The 20,098-nt window shown below is 39.5% G+C and overlaps 2 protein-coding genes across 2 annotated transcripts in view; one reads left to right on the top strand and one right to left on the bottom strand.

Moving 5' to 3' along the window:
• Positions 1 to 20,098, top strand: part of gfm1 (G elongation factor, mitochondrial 1) — a 66,496-nt gene that overhangs the window by 26,816 nt on the left and 19,582 nt on the right. The window contains exon 13 of the mRNA XM_063045865.1: positions 4,689 to 4,771. Within this exon, the coding sequence (XP_062901935.1) occupies positions 4,689 to 4,771 (83 nt within the window). The remainder of the gene's footprint in view (positions 1 to 4,688; positions 4,772 to 20,098) is intronic.
• Positions 11,493 to 18,545, bottom strand: lxn (latexin). Its single transcript, XM_063045863.1, has 6 exons — positions 18,306 to 18,545; positions 13,119 to 13,184; positions 12,683 to 12,851; positions 12,445 to 12,581; positions 12,287 to 12,349; positions 11,493 to 12,170 (listed from the first exon to the last, which is right to left on the bottom strand). Exons 1-6 carry the CDS (start codon positions 18,522 to 18,524, stop codon positions 11,976 to 11,978), a joined length of 849 nt encoding a protein of 282 aa, XP_062901933.1. The 5' UTR covers positions 18,525 to 18,545; the 3' UTR covers positions 11,493 to 11,975.

The following is a 20,098-nucleotide window of genomic DNA, read 5'->3' as shown; positions in this document are numbered from 1 at the left end:
GAAATGATTTTGGGCAGATGAAGATGGTTAAAAGCTTTGCCAGCAAGTAAAGAGGAACATGGAAAGAGGATTGTTGAATTGTACAACGCATGTTGAGATGTAGGGCTGCAGGTTGGAAAGATAAGATGCATAATGTTAGGAAGGGATATGCCAACAATGACCAGTTTCAATTTAACACACGCAAAAATCTGGAGGAACAGCAGGTCAGGCAGCATCTATGGAAAAGAATAAACAATCAATGTTTCAGGTCTGGGCCCAAACTGTTGACTGTTTACTCTTTTTCAAGGATGCTGCCTGACCTGCTGAGTTCTCCAGCATTTTGTGTATGTTGCTTTGGACTTCCAGCATCTGTAGACTTTCTTGTGTTCACCAGTTTCATTTTCATGTATTGAGGGTCAGGGGAGCAGTAGATGTCAATAGTGGTAAACGACCAAACTCCATGAGAAGATGATGCAGTTATGGACATGGAAAGCATCAGGGGATGGCTAGTCGTGAGCTTACAAAATAGTGCGTAAAGATTTCAGCAGTGGAGGCACTGAGGTTTACTGATATAATCTTGTGTTTGATCTTACATATTACAATGTTTGATTTCACTCTACCTCAAGGGGAGACAGTAAAGCAGAGGATTCCAGGTGATCCAACACATGAGCTGAATTGTTTCATTGAGATTGGCATTAAATATATGAGCAGAAGTTGGCCATCCAGCCCTGCACACCTGGTCCCCGTTACATCATTTCGTTTGATTTTTGAATACTATTAAGGACATGTCCTCTACAAAGTAGGATCTTCCTAAGAGAATCAGAATCAGGTTTATTATTACTGGCATGTGATGTGAAATCTGTTAAATTAGCAGCAGCAGTTCAATGCAATACATAATATAGAAGGGAAAAAAACTAAATAAAATAATAATAAATAAATTACAGTCTATGTATAGATTAAAAATCTTGCAAAAAACAGAAATAATATACATTAAAAAGTGAGGTATCGTCCAAGGGTTCAATGTCCATTCAGGCTGGTACCCAAGATTGAGCTGACTAACTTTACAACTCTCTGCAGCTGCTTTCGGTCCTGTGCAGTAGCTCCCCCGCCGCCCCCCATGCTAGGCAGTGATGCAGCCTGTCAGAATGCTCGCCACAGTACATCTATAGAAGTTTTTGAGTGTATTTGTTGACGTTCCAAATCTCTTCAACCTCATAATGATGTATAGCCGCTGTCTTGCCTTCTTTATGACTGCATCGATATGTTGGGACCAGGTTAGATCCTCAGAGATCTTGACACCCAGGAACTTGAAACCACTCACTCTCTCCACTTCTGATTCCTCTATGAGGATTGGTATGTGTTCCTTCTTCTTACCCTTCCGGAAGTCATCAGCTTCCAAAGAAATTTCTCTTTGATTTAGTCCTGTTTGATTATTCCCATTGTGAGTGTATAAAGGTTCAAAGGTTCATTTATTATCAAAGTATGTATGCAGTATACAACTGTGAGGTTAGTCTTCTCCAGATAGCCACCAAACAAAGTAAACCGTGGAAGTCATTGAAAGGAAGACATCGCTCCAAGAAACAGAAACTTGCAAAACTCAAACTCTTAAACCCCTCCCTCACACAAAAAAAATAAACAGATCGCTCCACACAGAAAAACAGCAACAATGACATCAAACCCCAAATCCCCCAACCTCAACTTGCAACAAGAAAAATGGACGAAAACACAGAAAACTGGAGGAGACCAATATGAACTACAGTTAGTTTGAACTACAGTCCACAGTTCAATTCATAAATCTCAAAATATTGATAACATCCTCTGACAGCATCGAGGAGAGTGACCACTCGACCACTTGCTCTCTACTGCATTTGCCTTGATGTTTCAATCTACCTTGACACTTTAATCAGTGAGAAATGGAGTCGATCTAAACTCTGGAGAAAGACCTAGCCTGCTGTTTCACTCCTCATATAACAGACCTGTTATTACAAGAATTAGTCTGATGAATCTTCCCTGCAGTTTCTATATTAAATACACTTATTTGGAAAAGAGACCAGTTGTAGTTCTATCATATGGAGAGCAAGCTGTTGCTCGTTCAGCAGGATTCTCCTCTCCATGCAGCTGATGAGTCCAAAGGAACAGCAAAGGCTGGTGCAGTTTGGCCCAGGAGTTGCCAGTCAACATTGAACTCAACACAGCACTGCCTTAGGGTCTCAAGCTCCCAAAGTTTTCCCTGTGATTGGATATAGCTGCAAGGCAGCAGAGGTTTGAGATCAGAATTTTCCTTCTCCTCGGTAAGCTGCCAACCATGGTTGACAAGCCCCATCTGCCTTGAATATATTTCCAAGATTTCATTTCTGACAGGTCATTGGTAGAGGATAAACAGCAATGTGCGTACCTTGGAACTTAGAGGTAAAATCATAGTAAATCATACAGTGTAAAATTGTGCCCTTTCAGAATTCTTTGTTCACACTAACTTTAACATCCATCTATGCTGATCGCCTTTGTCTGCATTAGCCCATACTGCTCAATGCCTTTCTTATCGAGGTGCATCCTAGCTCTAAGTTCAAACTTCAATGTCTAATTTATTATTATAGAGTACATACATGTCACCGCATACAACCCTGAGATTCTTGTTCTGTGGGCACCCCTAGCAAATCTATAGAACAGTAACTAATCTGCAAACATCAAGAATAGTTAACTGTAAACAACTGTGCAAATGTAGATATAAATAAATAGTAATAAATAACAAGCATGAAATAACAGAGTCCTTAAAGGAGTGTAGCTATCCTTTCTTGTTCCAGAGCCTGTTGGTTGAACAATAGTAACTGTTCTTGAACCTGGGGGTGCAAGATCTAAGGCACTTCTACCTTCTACCTGATGGTAGCAGCGAGAAAAGAGCATGGCCTGGGTGGTGAGGATCTTTGCTGATGGATGCATCTTTTCTATGGCAACATTTCATGTAGATGTGCTTAATGGTCTGGAGGGTTTTCCTGTGATGTATGGGCCGAATCCACTACCCTTAGTGGGATTTTCCTCTCAAAGGCATTGGTATTGCCATACTAGGCTGTACTGCAACCACTCAGCACACCTTCCACCACATATCTATTGAAGTTTGCCAAGGTTTTCGATAACAAGCCGAGCATCTGCAGACTCCTGCGGAAGTAGAGGCGCTGTTGTGCTTACTTTGCAATAATATTTATATAATGGGTCCAGGACAGCTCCTCTGAGATAGTGACGCCTGGGAATTTAAAGTTACTGACATCTGCACCTCTGATCCTCCAATGATTACCGGCTCATGGCCCTCTTGCTTCTCTTTCCTGAAGCTTACAATTAGTTCTTCGGTCTTACTGACATTGAGTGGGAGGAGGTTGTTATGATACCACTCAGCTATGACAAAGCCACCCACTTGATTAGTTCCCCATGCACTGTTCCAAATATTTATTCCATCCACTGTTGATGCACAGTGGTTGAAGTGTGTAACATCAACTAAACATATTCCATTTCCTCACCTGGGCTACTCCAATGCTGTCTATCAAACATATGACCTCCACCACCAAAGGAAGCATGGCCAATAGGTACAGAGGAACAGCACCATCAGAAAGTTCCTCATCTAGTCATACACCACCCCAAGTTGGAAATATATCACCATGTCCTTGTTGTTGAAAGTAAATCCCGGAATTCTGTTTCTTATAGCACTGTGAGAAGGCACACAAGCATTGAAGTCCAACATCACAGGAGTAACTAGAGCAGCGACATAACTGCCGACATTGATAGTTTCCAGACCTGAAAAAAAATGGAAACGTTAAAATAAAAAATTGTAATTGGTAACCTGACCCAAGAGTACAGCAGCAATTTTTAAAATGTATCTATTGCAGTTGGACATAACTAACCTGATTGCTTATGGATTGCAATGGAGGAAAGCTGGTATAATCCACACAGGCTACTCCTTGTCAGAAACCTACCAAAAGGTTAGCTGCTCCAGAATATTAAAGCAATCATTGCTGAGTGAAATTGAGAGGAAACTGACTACAACGTCGGGATTTTGCTTGATTTTGTGAAGTGTTTTGAATAGGCATCACTTTCTAAGAAAGATGCTTTCTTGAAATGCCTAGAAAGCAACAACTAGGCAATCCCTGGGATCCTAAAATAAAGAGCAAATATTTAAGTTGGTAGCTTACATTTCCAGAAAACTTAGTTGTTTAAAACTGATGGTCAAAATGTATTTCTTATAGTTTACTAATTGTTAAAATAAAGAAATAAGTTCTGTGAAAAACAGTTGTTTGAGTTCTTTGAGGTTTTGAGCACTTTGAAATCTTAGTCAATGTGTAATTTCTTTATTGCCATCTTATATGCAACATAGGATATACAAATTTTAGAATACACAATTTTTATCATTGTAACTGTAATTTTTTATATATGCAATGACATATTTTGGTTTTGTTTCTCTATGTATAAGATTTTATGCGATGCATTTATGCTGCTATTTTTATTCTGATTCCAAAGCAGCTGCATCAAGCAAGCCTTTCAAAAATGATTTCCAGATTGAAATGATCTAAGTTTTCTTAAACCAATTTAAGAACATTGATTTCCTGAGTTCAGAACTATAACAAACAATGTAAAAGTACCTTTAACCGTACTTATGGTAAGCTCAGTGTGATGCTTTAAATAAACCATAGATGGTATTTAATTGATTTTCTTCTCACTATTAGAGATTAGAAAGAGAATACAATTGTCCATGTGTAATGGGAAAGCCTAAAGTTGCCTTCAGAGAAACCATTTTTTCACCTGTTCCGTAAGTAAAGTTTGATATTAAAAACTTCGCTAATATATGCTATGTTGTGGAGTTCTGAAGAAAGTTAAAGATCTGGTTTCCCAATTTTACCTGAGTTCCACAGAGAGTGTTTAAAATGTTTTGTACTTGGTAAAATGTTGATTTTATTAAGAAAATGATCTAGGTGACTGGGAGGTTTAGGAACAAAAGGAGACCTATTGTATTGTTCTATGAGATCACAGCTGATCTTTATCTTATCCACCTGTGCCCCATATCATTTGCTGTTCTTTTCTTAACCAAAATTTATCAATTTCACATGTAAAATTATTAATACAGAGAGCCTCTTTTTGTGAGAATATCTCTTCTACGTGGTCGGTCGCTGATTTTAAAGCCATTCTTTTAATAACAGAAAATATTATTTTGATTCATTGATAAAAATGTCAATCAAATATCTATTCCATGAAATGTAAAATTAATTTATGTAATCTCTTGTAATCTCAGTTTGGAGCCCATTAACAATCTGGTGAATGGGCCTTCCATGCCTACCAATGCCAATATCAGCCCAAAATTGTTCATGGTTCCAAACAGTTCCAAGATTTTGTAAAGCTTATTTGGAATGGAAGAAATAGAATCTAATGATTAGTGTGTGTTATGAGTGTGATGATTTTTTAAAAATTAATAATTTTGGGAAATACATAAGTTAACAGTGAATGAATTCCGGCACATTGGCAGAGAGAGAATATTGTTGGTTAGATTTTATGCACTCACAAGTTTGCATTTCATTAATTGAGGAAGTGAAAGTTGCAATCTCTTATGCTCATGTGGTATGAATAATGTTGCAATAAATCTCAGAATGCTGTTCATTTTTGGTACTTTTGAGTTAATTGGAATGGTTTAACTAGGGAAATTGTTTTCTGAATTATAAGTCATTTGAAACAGTTCAGAAGCTTACCTGCTAAAATGACTCTCATCAAGCAACATGTTGATTACCATGGCAAGGCTTTCTCAATTGCCTCAAAGAAAGCCACAATGAAGAATCAGCAGTCTGCGTTGCAAGACTTGCATGTTTAATAGTCTGAATAATTGTAAGAAGTTCTCATCGGATCATTTTTTTAAAAGATTATACTGAAGATACCAGAGCAGCACACATCTACTGAAAGGCAGCAAACCACTATTAGAAGCTTGATCAACACACACAAAATGCTGGAGGAATTCAGCATGTCAGGCAGTACAGGTTTCCCCCGCCATCCGAAGGTAGAGCGTTCCTATGAAACGGTTCGTAAGCCGAAATGTCGTAAAGCGAAGAAGCAATTACCATTTATTTATATGGGAAAATTTTGTGAGCATTCACAGACCCAAAAATAACCTACCAAATCATGCCAAATAACACATAAAACCTAAAATAACAGTAACATATAGTAAAAGCAGGAATAATATGATAAATACACAGCCTATATAAAGTAGAAATACTGCTCTACAACGATTGCCCGCCCAGATCTCCGTAGTGAAAATCTCACACAAGCGCTGTTGGCATAAACGCACTCTCCAGTAACCTTTAGACTATGAAGCTGCTAAATCTACCAAATAACATGTCAAAATACACAGCCTAAAAAAGTAGAAATAATGTATGTACAGTGTAGTATCACTTACCGGAATTGGGAAAACAGCGCTGAGCACACTGATGATGGTGTGTTAGACTGAGTCGTCGCAGGCTGGGTGGTGCAGTGGCCCCCATCTTCTGGGCCACCGACCCGATACATTACTGCGAAGCACGCAAGGGGTAGCCGGAAGGCACAGAGCACATCGTTTAAAAAAAAAGCCAAAATAAGCATGCTAATTAATTACGTGCTAGGCGGCACCTAATTAATTAGCATGTTTATTTCGGCTTTTTTCTTAATGATGTGCTGTGTGCCTCCCGGCTACCGCTGTGTTCTTCGCGAATCGGTACGGTATCTGTCCGGGGCCCGGGTGTTGGGGTTGAGGGACGGGGGGGTATCATCTCATCGTCGATCAGGGCAGGCAGCTCATCTCCTATGACTGCCCGTCTCAATGTCGAAGGTTGAGGTTCATCGTCTGCTGTGGCTGATGTGGAAGGCTTGCTTGACTGCTGAGCCTTGCGCATTTTTCTATCATACAGTTGTTTGTAAGCACTCAAACCATCCTGCAAATATCCCCTAAACCTACGTACCCTTTCAAAATTAAAGTTGTACTTTATCATTGCAGTGAAAATCTCACGCAGTTGCTTCACTTTCAATTGTTATCCTTTCCTCTTCCAATTGCATCAGCTCTTCATCTATGAGTTCTTGGTCATGGGATGCCAAAACCTCTTCAACATCATCTTCGTCAACTTCCACAAGCCAAACTCACTTTGTCCTTGCTTTGTTCACCACGATCGAAATGCTTAATTATGTCTAGTTTTACGCTAAGTGTAACACCCTTACTCTTTCAGGCTTTTCCGACACCTTAGAACTCATCTTGTTAACGACTGCTCAATGCAACGTGTTTAAGCAATGCTGTTCGGAATCCGGGGCAGAGCGACTGCTCGGGGCGCGCTGATTTTTTTGCGCGCTGCCTTTCTTCATAACAGTGAAAACACCTTCTGAAAGCGAAAACAGGGTACTAATGTAGGTCTTTCGTAACAGTGAGGTTTCGTAAAGCAAACGTTTGAAAAGCGGGGGGACACCTGTATCTGTGGTAATGAATAAACAGTTAACGTTTCAGGCTGAGAACCTTCTTCAGGGCTGGAAAGAAAGGGGGAAGATGCCAGAGTAAAAAGGTGGTGGGAGGGGAATGAGGACAGGCTGATGTGAAGCCATGTGGGTGGGAAAGGTTAAAGGGCTGGAGAAGAAGAAATCTGATAGAGAGGAGAGTGGACCATAGGAGAAAAGAAAGGAGGAGGGGCACCATGGGGAGGTGACAGGCAAGTGAGGAGAAGAAGTAAGAGGCCAGAGTGGGGAATAGAAGAAGAGGGAAATCATTTTTACTGGAATGAGAAGTTGATGTTCATACCATCAGGTTGGAGGCTACCTGGATGGAATAAGAAGTCTTTACTCCTCCACCCTGAGAGTGGCTTCATCATGGCACAAGAGGAGGCCATGGACTGACATGTTGGAACGTGAATACGGGTAGCAATTAAAATGGTTGGCCACCAGGAAGTTCTGTTTTTGGCAGATAGAGCACAGGTTGGCGACAAAGTGGTTCCCAATTTACATCAGGTCTCACCAATGTCGAGAGGCCTCATAGGGAGCACTAGATACAATCGATGATCCCCAACAGATTTACAGATGAAGCATTGCTTCACCTGGAAAGACTTTTTGGGGCACTGAATTGGAGGTGAGGGAGGAGGTAAATGGATATGTGCCAGGAGGGAGATTAGTGGGAAGAAGTGAATGGACAAGGGAATCATGGAGGAAGCAATTCCTGCAGAAAGTGGAGAGTGGGGGAGAACTAAAGATGTATTTGGTGGTAGGATTCCATTGAAGATTGCAGATGTTGCAGAGAATGATGTGTTGGATGTGAAGGCTCATGGGATAGTAGGTGAGGACAAGAGGAACTCTATCCCTGTTAAAGTGTCAGGAAGATGGTCTGAGTACGGATGCCTGGGAATTGGAGGAGATCACAAGATCAGAAGACAAAGGAGCAGAAGTAGGCCATTTGGCCCATCGAGTCTACTCCGCCACTCCACCGCAAGCTAAACTATTCTCCCATCTAGTTCCAATTTCCGGCTTTTTCCCCCATATCCCTTGATACCCTGACTTAATTAGATACCTATCAATCTCCTCCTTAAACGTCCTCAATGATTGGGCATCCACAGCTGTACATAGCAATGAATTCCATAAATCCACGACCCTCTGGCTAAAAAAATTTCTCCTCATCTCTGTTTTAAATGGGTACCCTCTAATTCTAAGACTGCGGCCTCTTGTCCTGGACTCACCCACCAAGGGAAACAGCCTTTCTACATCTACGCTGTCCAATCCTTTCAACATTGGAAATGTTTCTATGAGATCCCCTCTCATTCTTCTATACTCTAATGAATACAGTCCAAGAGCCGACAAACACTCCTCATATGTTAGCCCCTGCATTCCAGGAATCATAAATCTTCTCTGAGCTCTCTCCAACATCAGAACATCCCTTCTAAGATAGGGGGCCCAAAACTGCACATAGTATTCCAAATAAGGTCCCATCAGTGCCCCATAGAACCTCATCAACACCTCCTTACTCTTGTACACTATTCCTCTTGAAATGAATGCCAACATAGCATTCGCTTTCCTTACTGCCATTCCAACCTGGTGATTAACCTTTAGGGTATCCTGCATGAGGACCCCCAGGTCCCTTTGCGCTTTCCGATTTTTGAACTTTCTCCCCATTGAAATAATAATCTGCCCGATTATTTCTTCTTCCAAAATGTACAACCATACATTTATCAACGTTGTATCTCATCTGCCATTTCTTTGCCCACTGTCCTAAACTGACCAAGTCTCTGCAACCTTTCCATTTCTTCAACACTTCCTGTTCCTCCACCTATCCTGGTGTCATCCGCAAATGCGGGTTAATTGACTTGAATTAACTTTATTTCTGACATCCTTCACATACATGAGGAGTAAAAATCTTTGCATTACATCTCTGTCTAAATGTGCAAAGTGTAATCATAGTAATTTATAATCATTTATAATAAATAGAACAGTCAATATAACATAGAAATACACTCAAATCAGCATGAGTTAATCAGTCCGATAGCCTGGTGGAAGAAGCTGTCCCAGACCCTATTGGTCCTGGCTTTTACGCTGTGGTACCATTTCCTGGATGGTAGCAGCTGGAATAGATTGTGGATGGAGTGACTTGGGCACCCAATGACCTTCGGGCCCTTTTTTCACACCTGTCTTTGTATATGTCCTGAATCATGGAAGGTTCATAACTACAGTTGTGCTGGACTGTCCACACAACTCTCTGCAGAATCCTGCAGTTAAGGGAGGTACAGTTCCCATACTAGGCAGTGATGCAGCCAGTCAGGATGCTCTCAGTTGAGCCCCTGTAGAAAGTTCTTAAGATTTGGGGGTCTATACCAAACTTCCTCAACCGTCTGAGGTGAAAGAGGCACTGTTGTGGATTTTCCACTACACAGCTGGTGTGTACAGACCACGTGAGATCCTCGGTGATGTGGATGCCGAGGAACTTGAAGCTGTTTACCCTCTCAGCCCCAAATCAATGTCACTAGGGGATAGCCCATCTCCATTCCTCCTGTAAACAGCAACCAGTTCCTTTGTTTTTGTGACATTGAAGGAGAGATTGTTTCCTTGACACCCCTGTGTAGGAGAGATGACTTCTTCCCTGTAGGCCACCTCATTATTGTTTGAGATTAGGCCAATGAATGTAGTGTCGTCAGCAAATTTCATTAGCAAATTAGAGCTGTGGGTGGCTACACAGTCATGGGTATACAGGGAGTAAAGGAGTAAATAGTAAGGGAGTAAATAGTGGAGGAAGAGAAACCCTGTTCTTTGAAAAACAGGGTTTAACGAAATCCTCATCCTGGGAGGAGATGCGGCAGAGACGAAGTAACTGAGAAGAGGATCTCCTCTACATTGGTGAGACCCGACATAAATTGGAGGGCTGCTTTGTTGAGCACCTTTGCACCATCCACCAAAAGTGGAATTTCCCGGTGGCCAACCATTTTAATTGTTAGCCTCATTCTCATTCAGACATGTCGGTCCACGGCCTCCTGTTTTGCCACAATGAGGGTGGAGGAGCAGCACCTTGCATTCATTCCGGCTAGGTGGTCTCCAACGTGATGGCATGATTTCTTCTTCTGTTAAAAAAAATTCCCTCCCCCTTCTTTCTTCTTTTATTCCTCTCTCTGGCCTCTTACCTCTTTTCCTCAACTGTATATCACCTTCCTCTGGTGACCCTTCTTCCCTTTTTCCATGGTCCACTCTACTGTTGTATCAGATTCCTTCTTCAGCCCTTTATCCATTCCACCCACCTGGCTTCACCTATCATCTTCGAGCTAGTCCTCCTTCCTCACACCCACCTTTTTATTCAGACATCTTCCCTCTTCCTTTCCAGTTCTGAAGAAGGGTCTTGGTCCAAAATGTCAACTATTTATTCATATCCACAGATGCTGCCTGATCTGTTGAATTCCCTCAACATTTTGTGTGTATTGCTCTAGATTTCCAGCATCTGCAGAATCTCTTGTGTTTATAATTTACTAATAGAAACTTTAAAATTTTTTGTTTAACTGCACATGTGTAATCCAGATATCTCTATATGTTTAACTGTAAATTGACTATGAACAGTGATAGTTACGGCCTCTTTAGAAATGCTAACTGCAACAGAGAAACAATGGAGACAATTTTTCAAGGTAGTGGAAATACTGATGAAGATAAGGGCAGAATTTTCGAGGAAAGACTTAAGAAGTTGGAATAAAAATAGGTAAACAGGAATTCTGAATTAACACAAACAAGAGAAAATCTGCAGATGCTGGAAATCTGAGCAACACATACAAAATGCTGGAGGAACTCAGCAGGCCACTAGATGCTGCTAGCCTGCTGAGTTGCTCCAGCATTTTGTGTGTGTTGTTCTGAATTAACACTGCTGTGAGACTACCATATGTTCACACTAAAGACTGTCCTCTTTTCAAGAGCAGGTGAGAATTAAGTTAGAACTCTTAGCAATGATGTGCATGTCCTTGGATTTCTTTTTATTTTTGTAAATGTAACCTGATAGTAAACAGTAGCTCTTTGAGTCTTTGTTGCCACATTCACACTCCTTCACAAAAGTGTTTTGAAGACTAAATGTTTTGGTTTGCTAAAAAGTATTTATTCTTGATCTAAGACAATAATGTGGAACATATCAAAGCAGACTATGATGGATTATAAATCTGTTCAGAAATAAAATTTTTCATTGACCATTCTTTTTAGATAGCAACACAGGTTTTATTAATGCAGTAAATTGATGTTAACAGTTATTTTCTTAATTTGAAAGAGGTTTACCCTGGATGTCTTGATTATCTTGTACAAAGTATATGTAGCTTTATAGCAGGTCTTGAAATACAAGGTAGAGTGTGAGCCATTTAAAGTAGCATTATTAGTGTAAGAGGCAAACTACTTCAGATACTGTTTTCATAATGTCCCTAGTTTGGTTTCTTTTGCGCTGCCAGTATAAAGGAAAATAATCCTTTTAGTAAATATATGGTGTCCCATTTGGATGTTTAGTAATCAGTAGCTGACTTTTATCGCCTTTGTGATCCGGGGCGTTCCAGCACTTGCGATCCGGGCTGCACCGGTACGAGGAATCCGGGGCTCTCCGTCCTCCCAAGTTCTGACTCTTCAGAAGTACTTTCAGATGGAGGGGGTAAGCAAGTGTATTTCACCAACGGTGAATATTTAGGCTTCCACATCACCCACATATTACATGTAATTATTTCCTATTCAGGACAAAGAAAATAGCATTTATTTCATGTAATTAATGTACTGACTGTTCATTACGAAAATGGTTTGAGGTTGCTATGGAGCCAATGGATTTCATTTTTGAATAATTTACCTGGGTTGGGATCTCGTGGAGAAGAACAGTGTAGGTAAATTCAAGAAATTTGACTGTCCTGATCTGAAAGATAGATATTTAATCATTAAAACATGAAATGAAAATGCCACAAATCAGCAATGCCCAGTGATGAAAAGATTGTTATTTTGGTTTCTTACCCATTGGTTAATTTTCTGTATTTGAAGCATGTTATACCTCTTAGTTTCAGTGGATTTGTGCCACATTATATAGCTGGCACTAACTTTTGCCAGGTGCCAGATTGGCATCATTTCAGGGTTTATAAATCCAAAATTATCTGATGTTCAGAAGGGAGAAAATAGTTTTAAAGTCATAATATTTTCAGAACGTTTTTCTTAATGCTAATGTTACCAAGCATGTGTAACTAAGACATCATACCAGGAATATTGTAGCCTACCACCGGGTCTTTCCTATTTCTCAAATTGAAGTAAAATTCATTATCTTTCTTGAAGCTGTCATTCTTGAGGTGTCTTAAATCACACTGCAGAGATACATCTGGAATATTTTTCTTGTAAGAGGATACATATGCTGCACAGATTTCAGTAACCTATGATGAAAGGCAATGATTTTAATTTTTAGTTTAGTTCTTTAATATTATTTCCATCACTTGGCTCTGTTTATTCTTTTGAGGCAAGGGTGCTTAGATCCTAGTTTAGTTGTTTGAAACAGATAACCACAAATGATTCGTGCGATTCCCTATTGCCAAAAGCACATGATCAGAATCAAATTATGTATAAAAGAAGATTTATTTGTTTAAAACTGGACAAAGAATATTGCATGCATGACATAATTTTGGTATTGATATTCTACTTACATTTGAGGAGTTTTCATTTTTCACTTCAAATTCAAGGTGGTACTTGTTTCCAAGATTGAAAATTGCCTAGCGAAATAAATTGTGTTATTGTAGATCTTTGATAAGTTATTCTTGCTCCTAATGGAAATATAATTCAGAATGCGAAATAATTGCTTCTCATCATCAGCCCTTATCAAAAATTCCCAAGAATGAGAAGCTGGGTACAATTTCACAAAAATAAGCTCTCTAGAATTTGCCCTTTTCCTTGCACATTGCAGGAATTAGATGCAGCTCTTGCCTCCATTAAAAGTACAACAGCTACTGGACCTAGTGGGATTTATTCTGAACTTTTGAACAACTTTGGGTTGAGCGGATATGCCTTTTTGCTGTGTTTTTAAAGCTGTTCACCAAAACGTGTTTTAAAGCTGTTCAAAACATGAAATCACCAAAGAGATGGTGGCAGACTACTAAAAAGAGGGAAGCCATTGTGAGTCCCTCTAGCCACTGACTGATATTGTGGTTTTCATTGGGCAAATTAATGGATATGGCTCTTTAAATAATTTCTCTCTGATCTTTACATAATCCCTTCAAGACCTTCAAGCATTGAGTGCAGCTGCTGCAATTAGGTCCTATATTTCATGACTTCATTGAAGAAGGTTTTGAGAAAAAGAGAATGACCTATTTGACATTCTTTGTTGTGCCTTGATATACTGTGGCGACAGGAGTTGATATTCAAAGTTTGGCTAGTCATATAATGTTAAAGAAGACTATGACTCAGTCTAACTGGTCATTCTGCATCAACCTTACAACTTAGAATCATTACAAGGATTGGTCTTATCAAAATTACTCTTAAACATGTGCATGTGGCATTCCTGAGCAGCCAAACGTGCCTGGTGTACGGGCACTCACCATCACCTTAGCTTGTGCTACCCTTGAGAAGTCCGATGAAAGCTCAAGGAATAAACAATGAACATGGTTATAATAAATACAACATAAGTACAATGAGAAGCATAAAATAACAGAATTGTGCAAAATACAGCAATGCAAACTGAGATAATGCAGAAAGAAATCCTGAAGTCACAATAACAGAAGAAGAAGAAGAAACATAGCTTCATGACGCTGGCATCACCACTGTGAAGGGTATATGAAAGAGGTGACAGCAGTGGGGAAGAAGCTGTTCTTGAGTCTAGTCATCCAGAGTTTCAGGCTCCTGTAACTTTCCCATGTGTGTAGAAGAGAGAAAAAGGAATGGCGAAGGTGGCAGGCATCTCTGAGATTGCCAGCCTGCCTGATGCAATGCACAATTAAGATTGACTGGATGGATGGATGTGATGAGCCTGTGATAGACTGAATAGTGTTTGCTACAATCTGAAATTTATATTAATAAAAGTGTTTAAATGGCAACCCAGTACAAGAGGTATGTGCCAACACTTAAAACAAAATGTTGATTTGCCTGTCATAGTTTATAAACTACGTGCCTTTTGCTAATTTTACATCCTTGTGCCTTTTGCTAATTTTGTTCTGCAGATGAAGAAGAAAACCAAATGAAAGAAGTAATGTTAGAAAATCATAGTCTTTAAGTCATAGAAAGGACTCAGAATGCAAAAATGAAATAGGTTAATTGTTATTGTTAAAAATGGAATCTTTTGAGCAATTTCAATAGTGTTAAAACAAGTATCCAGCCATACACACAGTGGTAACACTGATACCAATGAACTATTTTATTAAAACCATAGAATTGTACAGCATAAAAACAGGCCATTTTGCCCAACATCCATACTAACCAGTGGGTATCCTTCCTTATTAACCCCATCACCCAAAATTTGGTTCATAGTCTTCTTAGCAATTTAAGTGCGAATTTTGACACTTGCTGTCAGCAATCAGTTTCAATTGCACCATCAGGAAGTCATTTCCAGATCTTGTCACTCCTTGGGAGAAGAAGATCTCCCTCGTATCCCCTCTGAATCTTCCCCTTACCCTGTGTCCTTGTATCTACCTCTGATATGGAAAAGGGTTTCCTGCAATCTATCCCATCCATAACCCTCATTATTTTATATATCTTGTTCATGTTTCTTCTCAAAATCCTAGTAAATCTCTCCCTGCTGTCTCCAGTCTTCTCATATCCTTCCTGTACCTTGGTGACCAGAATGATGCTTCGGTTTCTGTGTCAAGAAAGGATTTTATTTCTAGTAGTCAAGAGAAACAAGATCCTGTTTACAAAGGATCTACTGCAACAAATCTCAGTGGAGTTAAACATCTCATCCTTGTGGTTTGGATGCTGAGAGAGGAACACCTTATCTATATTATTAATTTTGATTTGCTATAATTGATGCATGGACAGTTGTGTATAGTTCAATATTTTTGACATTTTTATACAAATGTACAGTTCATATTCTGATCTCAAACATCTGCTGCCTTGCGGCTATACCCACTCATTGGGAAAGCTTTGGGAGTAAACCCCAAGGAAAAAATCTTGAGCCGGAGTCCCTAAGGCAGACCTAAGTTGAGTTCAGTGCTAACTGGTAGTTCTGCAATGCTGCTGGTACCAAACTGTATCGGTCTCTGCCATTCCTTTAGGTTCTTTAGATGCATGGAGGGGGGCAGTTGCTACCTGGGCAACAGCTTGCTCTCCATATTGTACTGACTAGGCTTGCATATCTCAATAGCTATGAAGCAGCATACTTGGTTGACCCTGACCAGTGGAGGCTTCACTCACTCACAGTTGCAGAAGCAACAGGAGGTTGTAAATTTAGTCAGCTCCATCTTGGGCACTAGCCTACAAAGTGCCCAGGACATCTTTAGGGAGCAGTGTCTCAGAAGGGCAGCATCCATCATTAAGGACCTCCAGCATCCAGGACATGCCCTGTTCTCACTGTTACCATCAGGTAGGAGGTGCAGAAGCCTGAAGGCACACACTCAACGATTCAGGAACAGCTTCTTCCTCTGCCATCCAATTCCTAAATGGACATTGAATCTTTGAACACTACCTCACTTTTTTAATATACATTATTTCTGTTTTTGCACTTTTTAAAATCTATTCAATATATGTAATTAATATACTTGTTTATTTATTATTTTTTCTCTGCTAGATTATGTATTGCATTGAATTGCTGCTGCTTAGTTAACAAATTTCACGTCACATGCCAGTGATAATAAACCTGATTCTCATTCTGATTCATATACACTTCAGAGTAATCCAGTTTAAATTAGAGTTGCAGTGAAAACTTCTGATTTATCATTTGTATCATTAAATTTTTATCAGATTGCATTCTAATAACTCTCAATGTCAGTTTTTAAGCAAAAACAGAGATATAAAGTATATAACTAAAAACTTACAAATTATTTAAGTATATCTGCCATGCCTTAATGTGATTTAAAAGAATCCCATTAGATCTAGTAACACACACAAAATGCTGGAGGAACTCAATAGGCCAGCCAGCATCTATGGAAAAGAGTACAGTTGATGTTTCAGGCTGAGACCCTTCAGAAGGACTGGAGAAAAAAAAGACGAGTCAGAATTAGAAGGGAGGGGAGGAAGAAAAACAAGGTGATAGGTGAAACTGGGGAGGGACGATTGGTCCCAGTCACCCCTCCCCACTGCACTCCCTCTTGACACTTATCCTTGCAAGCAGGACAAGTGCTACACCTGTGCCTCTACCTCCTCCCTCACTACCATTCAGGGCCCTAAACAGTCCTTCTGGAGGGGCGACACTTCACCTGTGAGTTTGTTGGGGTCATTTATTGTATCCGGTGCTCCCAGTGTGGCCTCTTGTATATCGGTGAGACCCAACGCAGATTGGGAGACCGCTTTGTTGAGCACCTATGCTCCGTCCACCAGAAAAAGCTGGATCACCCATTTTAACTCTACATCCCATTCCGACACGTCTGTCCATGGCCTCCTCTACTGTCGCGATGAAGCCACACTCAGGTTGGAGCAGCAGCATCTTATGTTTTGTCTGGGTAGCCTCCAACCTGATGGCATGGACGTCGATTACTCAAGCTTCCAGTAATGCCCCCCCCTTCTCTATTCTCCATCCCCTTTTCCCTCTCTCACCTTATCTCTTTGCCTGTCCATTGAATCCCTCTGGTGCCACTCCCCTTTTTCTTTCTTCCATGACCTTCTGCCCTCTCCTATTAGATTCCCCCTTCTCCAGCCCTGTATCTCTTAACAATCAACTTCCCAGCCCTTTACTTCACCCCTCCCCCTCCCAGTTTCACCTATCACCTTGTGTTTCTTCCCCCCCGCCCTTCTAACTCCTCATCTTTTTTCCCCCAATCCTGCTGAAGGGTCTCGGCCTGAAATGTCGACTACTTTTTCCCATAGATGTTACCTGACCTGCTGAGTTCCTCCGCCATTTTGTGTGTGTTGCTTGGATTTCCAGCATCTGCAGACTTTCTCTTGTTTATAATGTAGTGTGGATTAACTTAGTGTACTCTGTTCACATGTCTATTGTCTAGTTAAGAAAGATTGACTAATGTTTAAACACGTAATCTGATAGGTAAAGACTTTTTCAAAAAAAGCAGTAAATTTGCGAACTTTGAGCTGGATACATTTTACAGAAATTTTTATTTAGGTTTCTAAGATTAAATATTATATTGTATTGGTAAATGCAAGAAAGCTTTTTGTTGCTAAGCACCATAGATTGAAGCCAAAATAGTTTTTGTACTGTTAAACAGCCTAACCCACCCTGATGTTTGCAGAATAAAGCTGTGTATGCTTTTCATTTCTTTAGTAAAGCACTTGGTGTGAACAGTTTGTAAAGCAAATGTATGTACAGGTGATTTAGAAAAGGTAACTTGAAAATTTGAAAGCAGCTTTCAACTTTAAATCTGCCATTTATTTTCATAAGCTTACAAACAATGAGTTTATTATTGAAACTAAAAACGCTGGCTAGAGTGATATAAACTGGTAAGTATAATGTAAGCTGATTTACTGATTAATCCTGAGCTATTAGTAAAATAAATATTGGGAGTTTTTTTTGCGCAGTGTTTCTGATTCAGTAACGAAGCATTGTCATTTCTTGTGTTTATGTGCTTTGCATTTTAATTCTGTACTCCTACTTTGTAACTTGAATGTCTGGTATGAAGCACAATTGATTACAGTTTGCAGCAGCAACACATTTAGAATTTCTTTTTAAGGTATATCTTGAGACAACCTTTGCAAATAATAATTTAGAAAGCAAGTGATTTTTTTTAATGTAATCTTACCTCACGATGGACTTCTTTAAGCTTATGTAGCTGATAATGTTGGTATGGTGATCCATGATGGTAATTTAAGTAATGAATGGCCACACTTGCAGCTTGGAGAGCAGCGCGGGTTCCTACAGGAATTTCAGTATTAGTGCCTGGAATCTCTAAATCGTTTGATTTTGACAATCCATTCAATGACAGTAAGACACAAATGACTAAACCTCGAATCGAGTACATGCTGGAATTGAACTTTGAGCCTCTACTTTTGTGGAAGGTACAGCTTCAACATTGCGTCAGAATCATTATCTCAACCATTGCGCATTTAATAAATTCTAATGTTTCATGTTCTTTGCCATGACCTTAAAAGCTTGTCTCTAATACCTGCCCGTTTCCCTTTATCCATTATACCCTGATGATTTTGTTTCTTCTGTGTATCTCAGTTTTAAGAAAAAAAAGATTTCCCTTAACAATTGAAATTTGATGTTCAGTCCAAAGTATTGTAGTGCATTTTTGCTGTTAATTTTCCTGTTGATAAGAGGAAATTACATGAATTTGTAATGCTGTTAATTTCCATCACCTTCAATCTTATTAATAACAGAAGCATCATAGCAACAAATTGATTATTTTCATTATTTGTTTGTCATTGTTGAGAATTATTTAAAAATGCTTGCAGAGTGATTTAAAGTACAGCTGTTTCAAGGAACCTAATACAGTTTACAGGTATATCTCTTGTATTCCCATTTTGTGCTAGCTTAGAAATTTGAAGTGGAGTACTTAGTCCAAAATAAATCATGCATTTAGGATATCAGATAACTACAAAAAATTTCAGAATTTTTGGTGGAGGGAAGTATGCGTTTGCAAAGCTTGCGAGGCAGTAAACCAAAAAAGCCATTTTACACCATGAGTCCAATGTTTAACCAGTGTATCTCAAAGGTTATGTTTGCCTTGGGTCATTTCATCTGGTCATTGTATTTTTACTTGGATAGCTTTGAGTTTTTTTACTCCCATTTGGTGAGTGCAATTTATTTTCCACATGACTAAATGAATGGCTCACCGGGTGAAGGGAGGTGAAATGGAGGTGAAATAATGTAATGTCATGGAAATCAAAATCTCTTGGATCTCATACTTTCTGTTTAAAATCAGTTAGCACTTCAACTTGACAGTGATTATGCAAAAAATATTAAACTTTCGAATTGTTCTGAATTTGATTAGTCAGATTGAGGCTTCCTTACAGTTATTTGTCTATCTGAGCCAATTAGACTGAGATATTGAGAAGCATCTGATGAAAATGTGTTCAGGTGCCCTTGTTGAAATTAGTTGTCTGCATTTAGTGTTAAATAATGAAAATAAGTTAATTTCAAAAAGCAGTCGGTTATCATGTAAGTCATTTGAAGACTGCAGCTTATTTTACATCTTTCCAAAGTTAATAGGTCTTTCAGACTGAAATGTTTATTAAGAAAAGTAAAACCTTTTGGTTCTTGTACAGGCCCTTTGGCCCACAATGTTGTGCTGACCTATTAACATATTCCAAGATCAGTCTAACCTTTTCCTCCTACATAGCCCTCCATTTTTCTATATTCCATGTGCCTATCTAAGGGTTTCTTCTATGCCCCTAATGTATTTGACTCGACCACCAGCAGGGCATTCCATGTACTCACCACTTTCCATGTAAAGAACTTATCTGTGACATTCCCCTATACTTTCCTCGAATCACCTTATAGTTATGCCCACTGCTATTAGCCATTTTCACCCTGAGGAAAAGTCTCTAACTATCTGTTCAATTTATGCCTCTTATCATCTTGTACATATCT

Source organism: Mobula hypostoma, chromosome 4 (assembly GCF_963921235.1).
Source record: "Mobula hypostoma chromosome 4, sMobHyp1.1, whole genome shotgun sequence".
Lineage (NCBI taxonomy): Eukaryota > Metazoa > Chordata > Chondrichthyes > Myliobatiformes > Myliobatidae > Mobula > Mobula hypostoma.
This window is presented reverse-complemented; position numbering and strand designations above follow the sequence as displayed.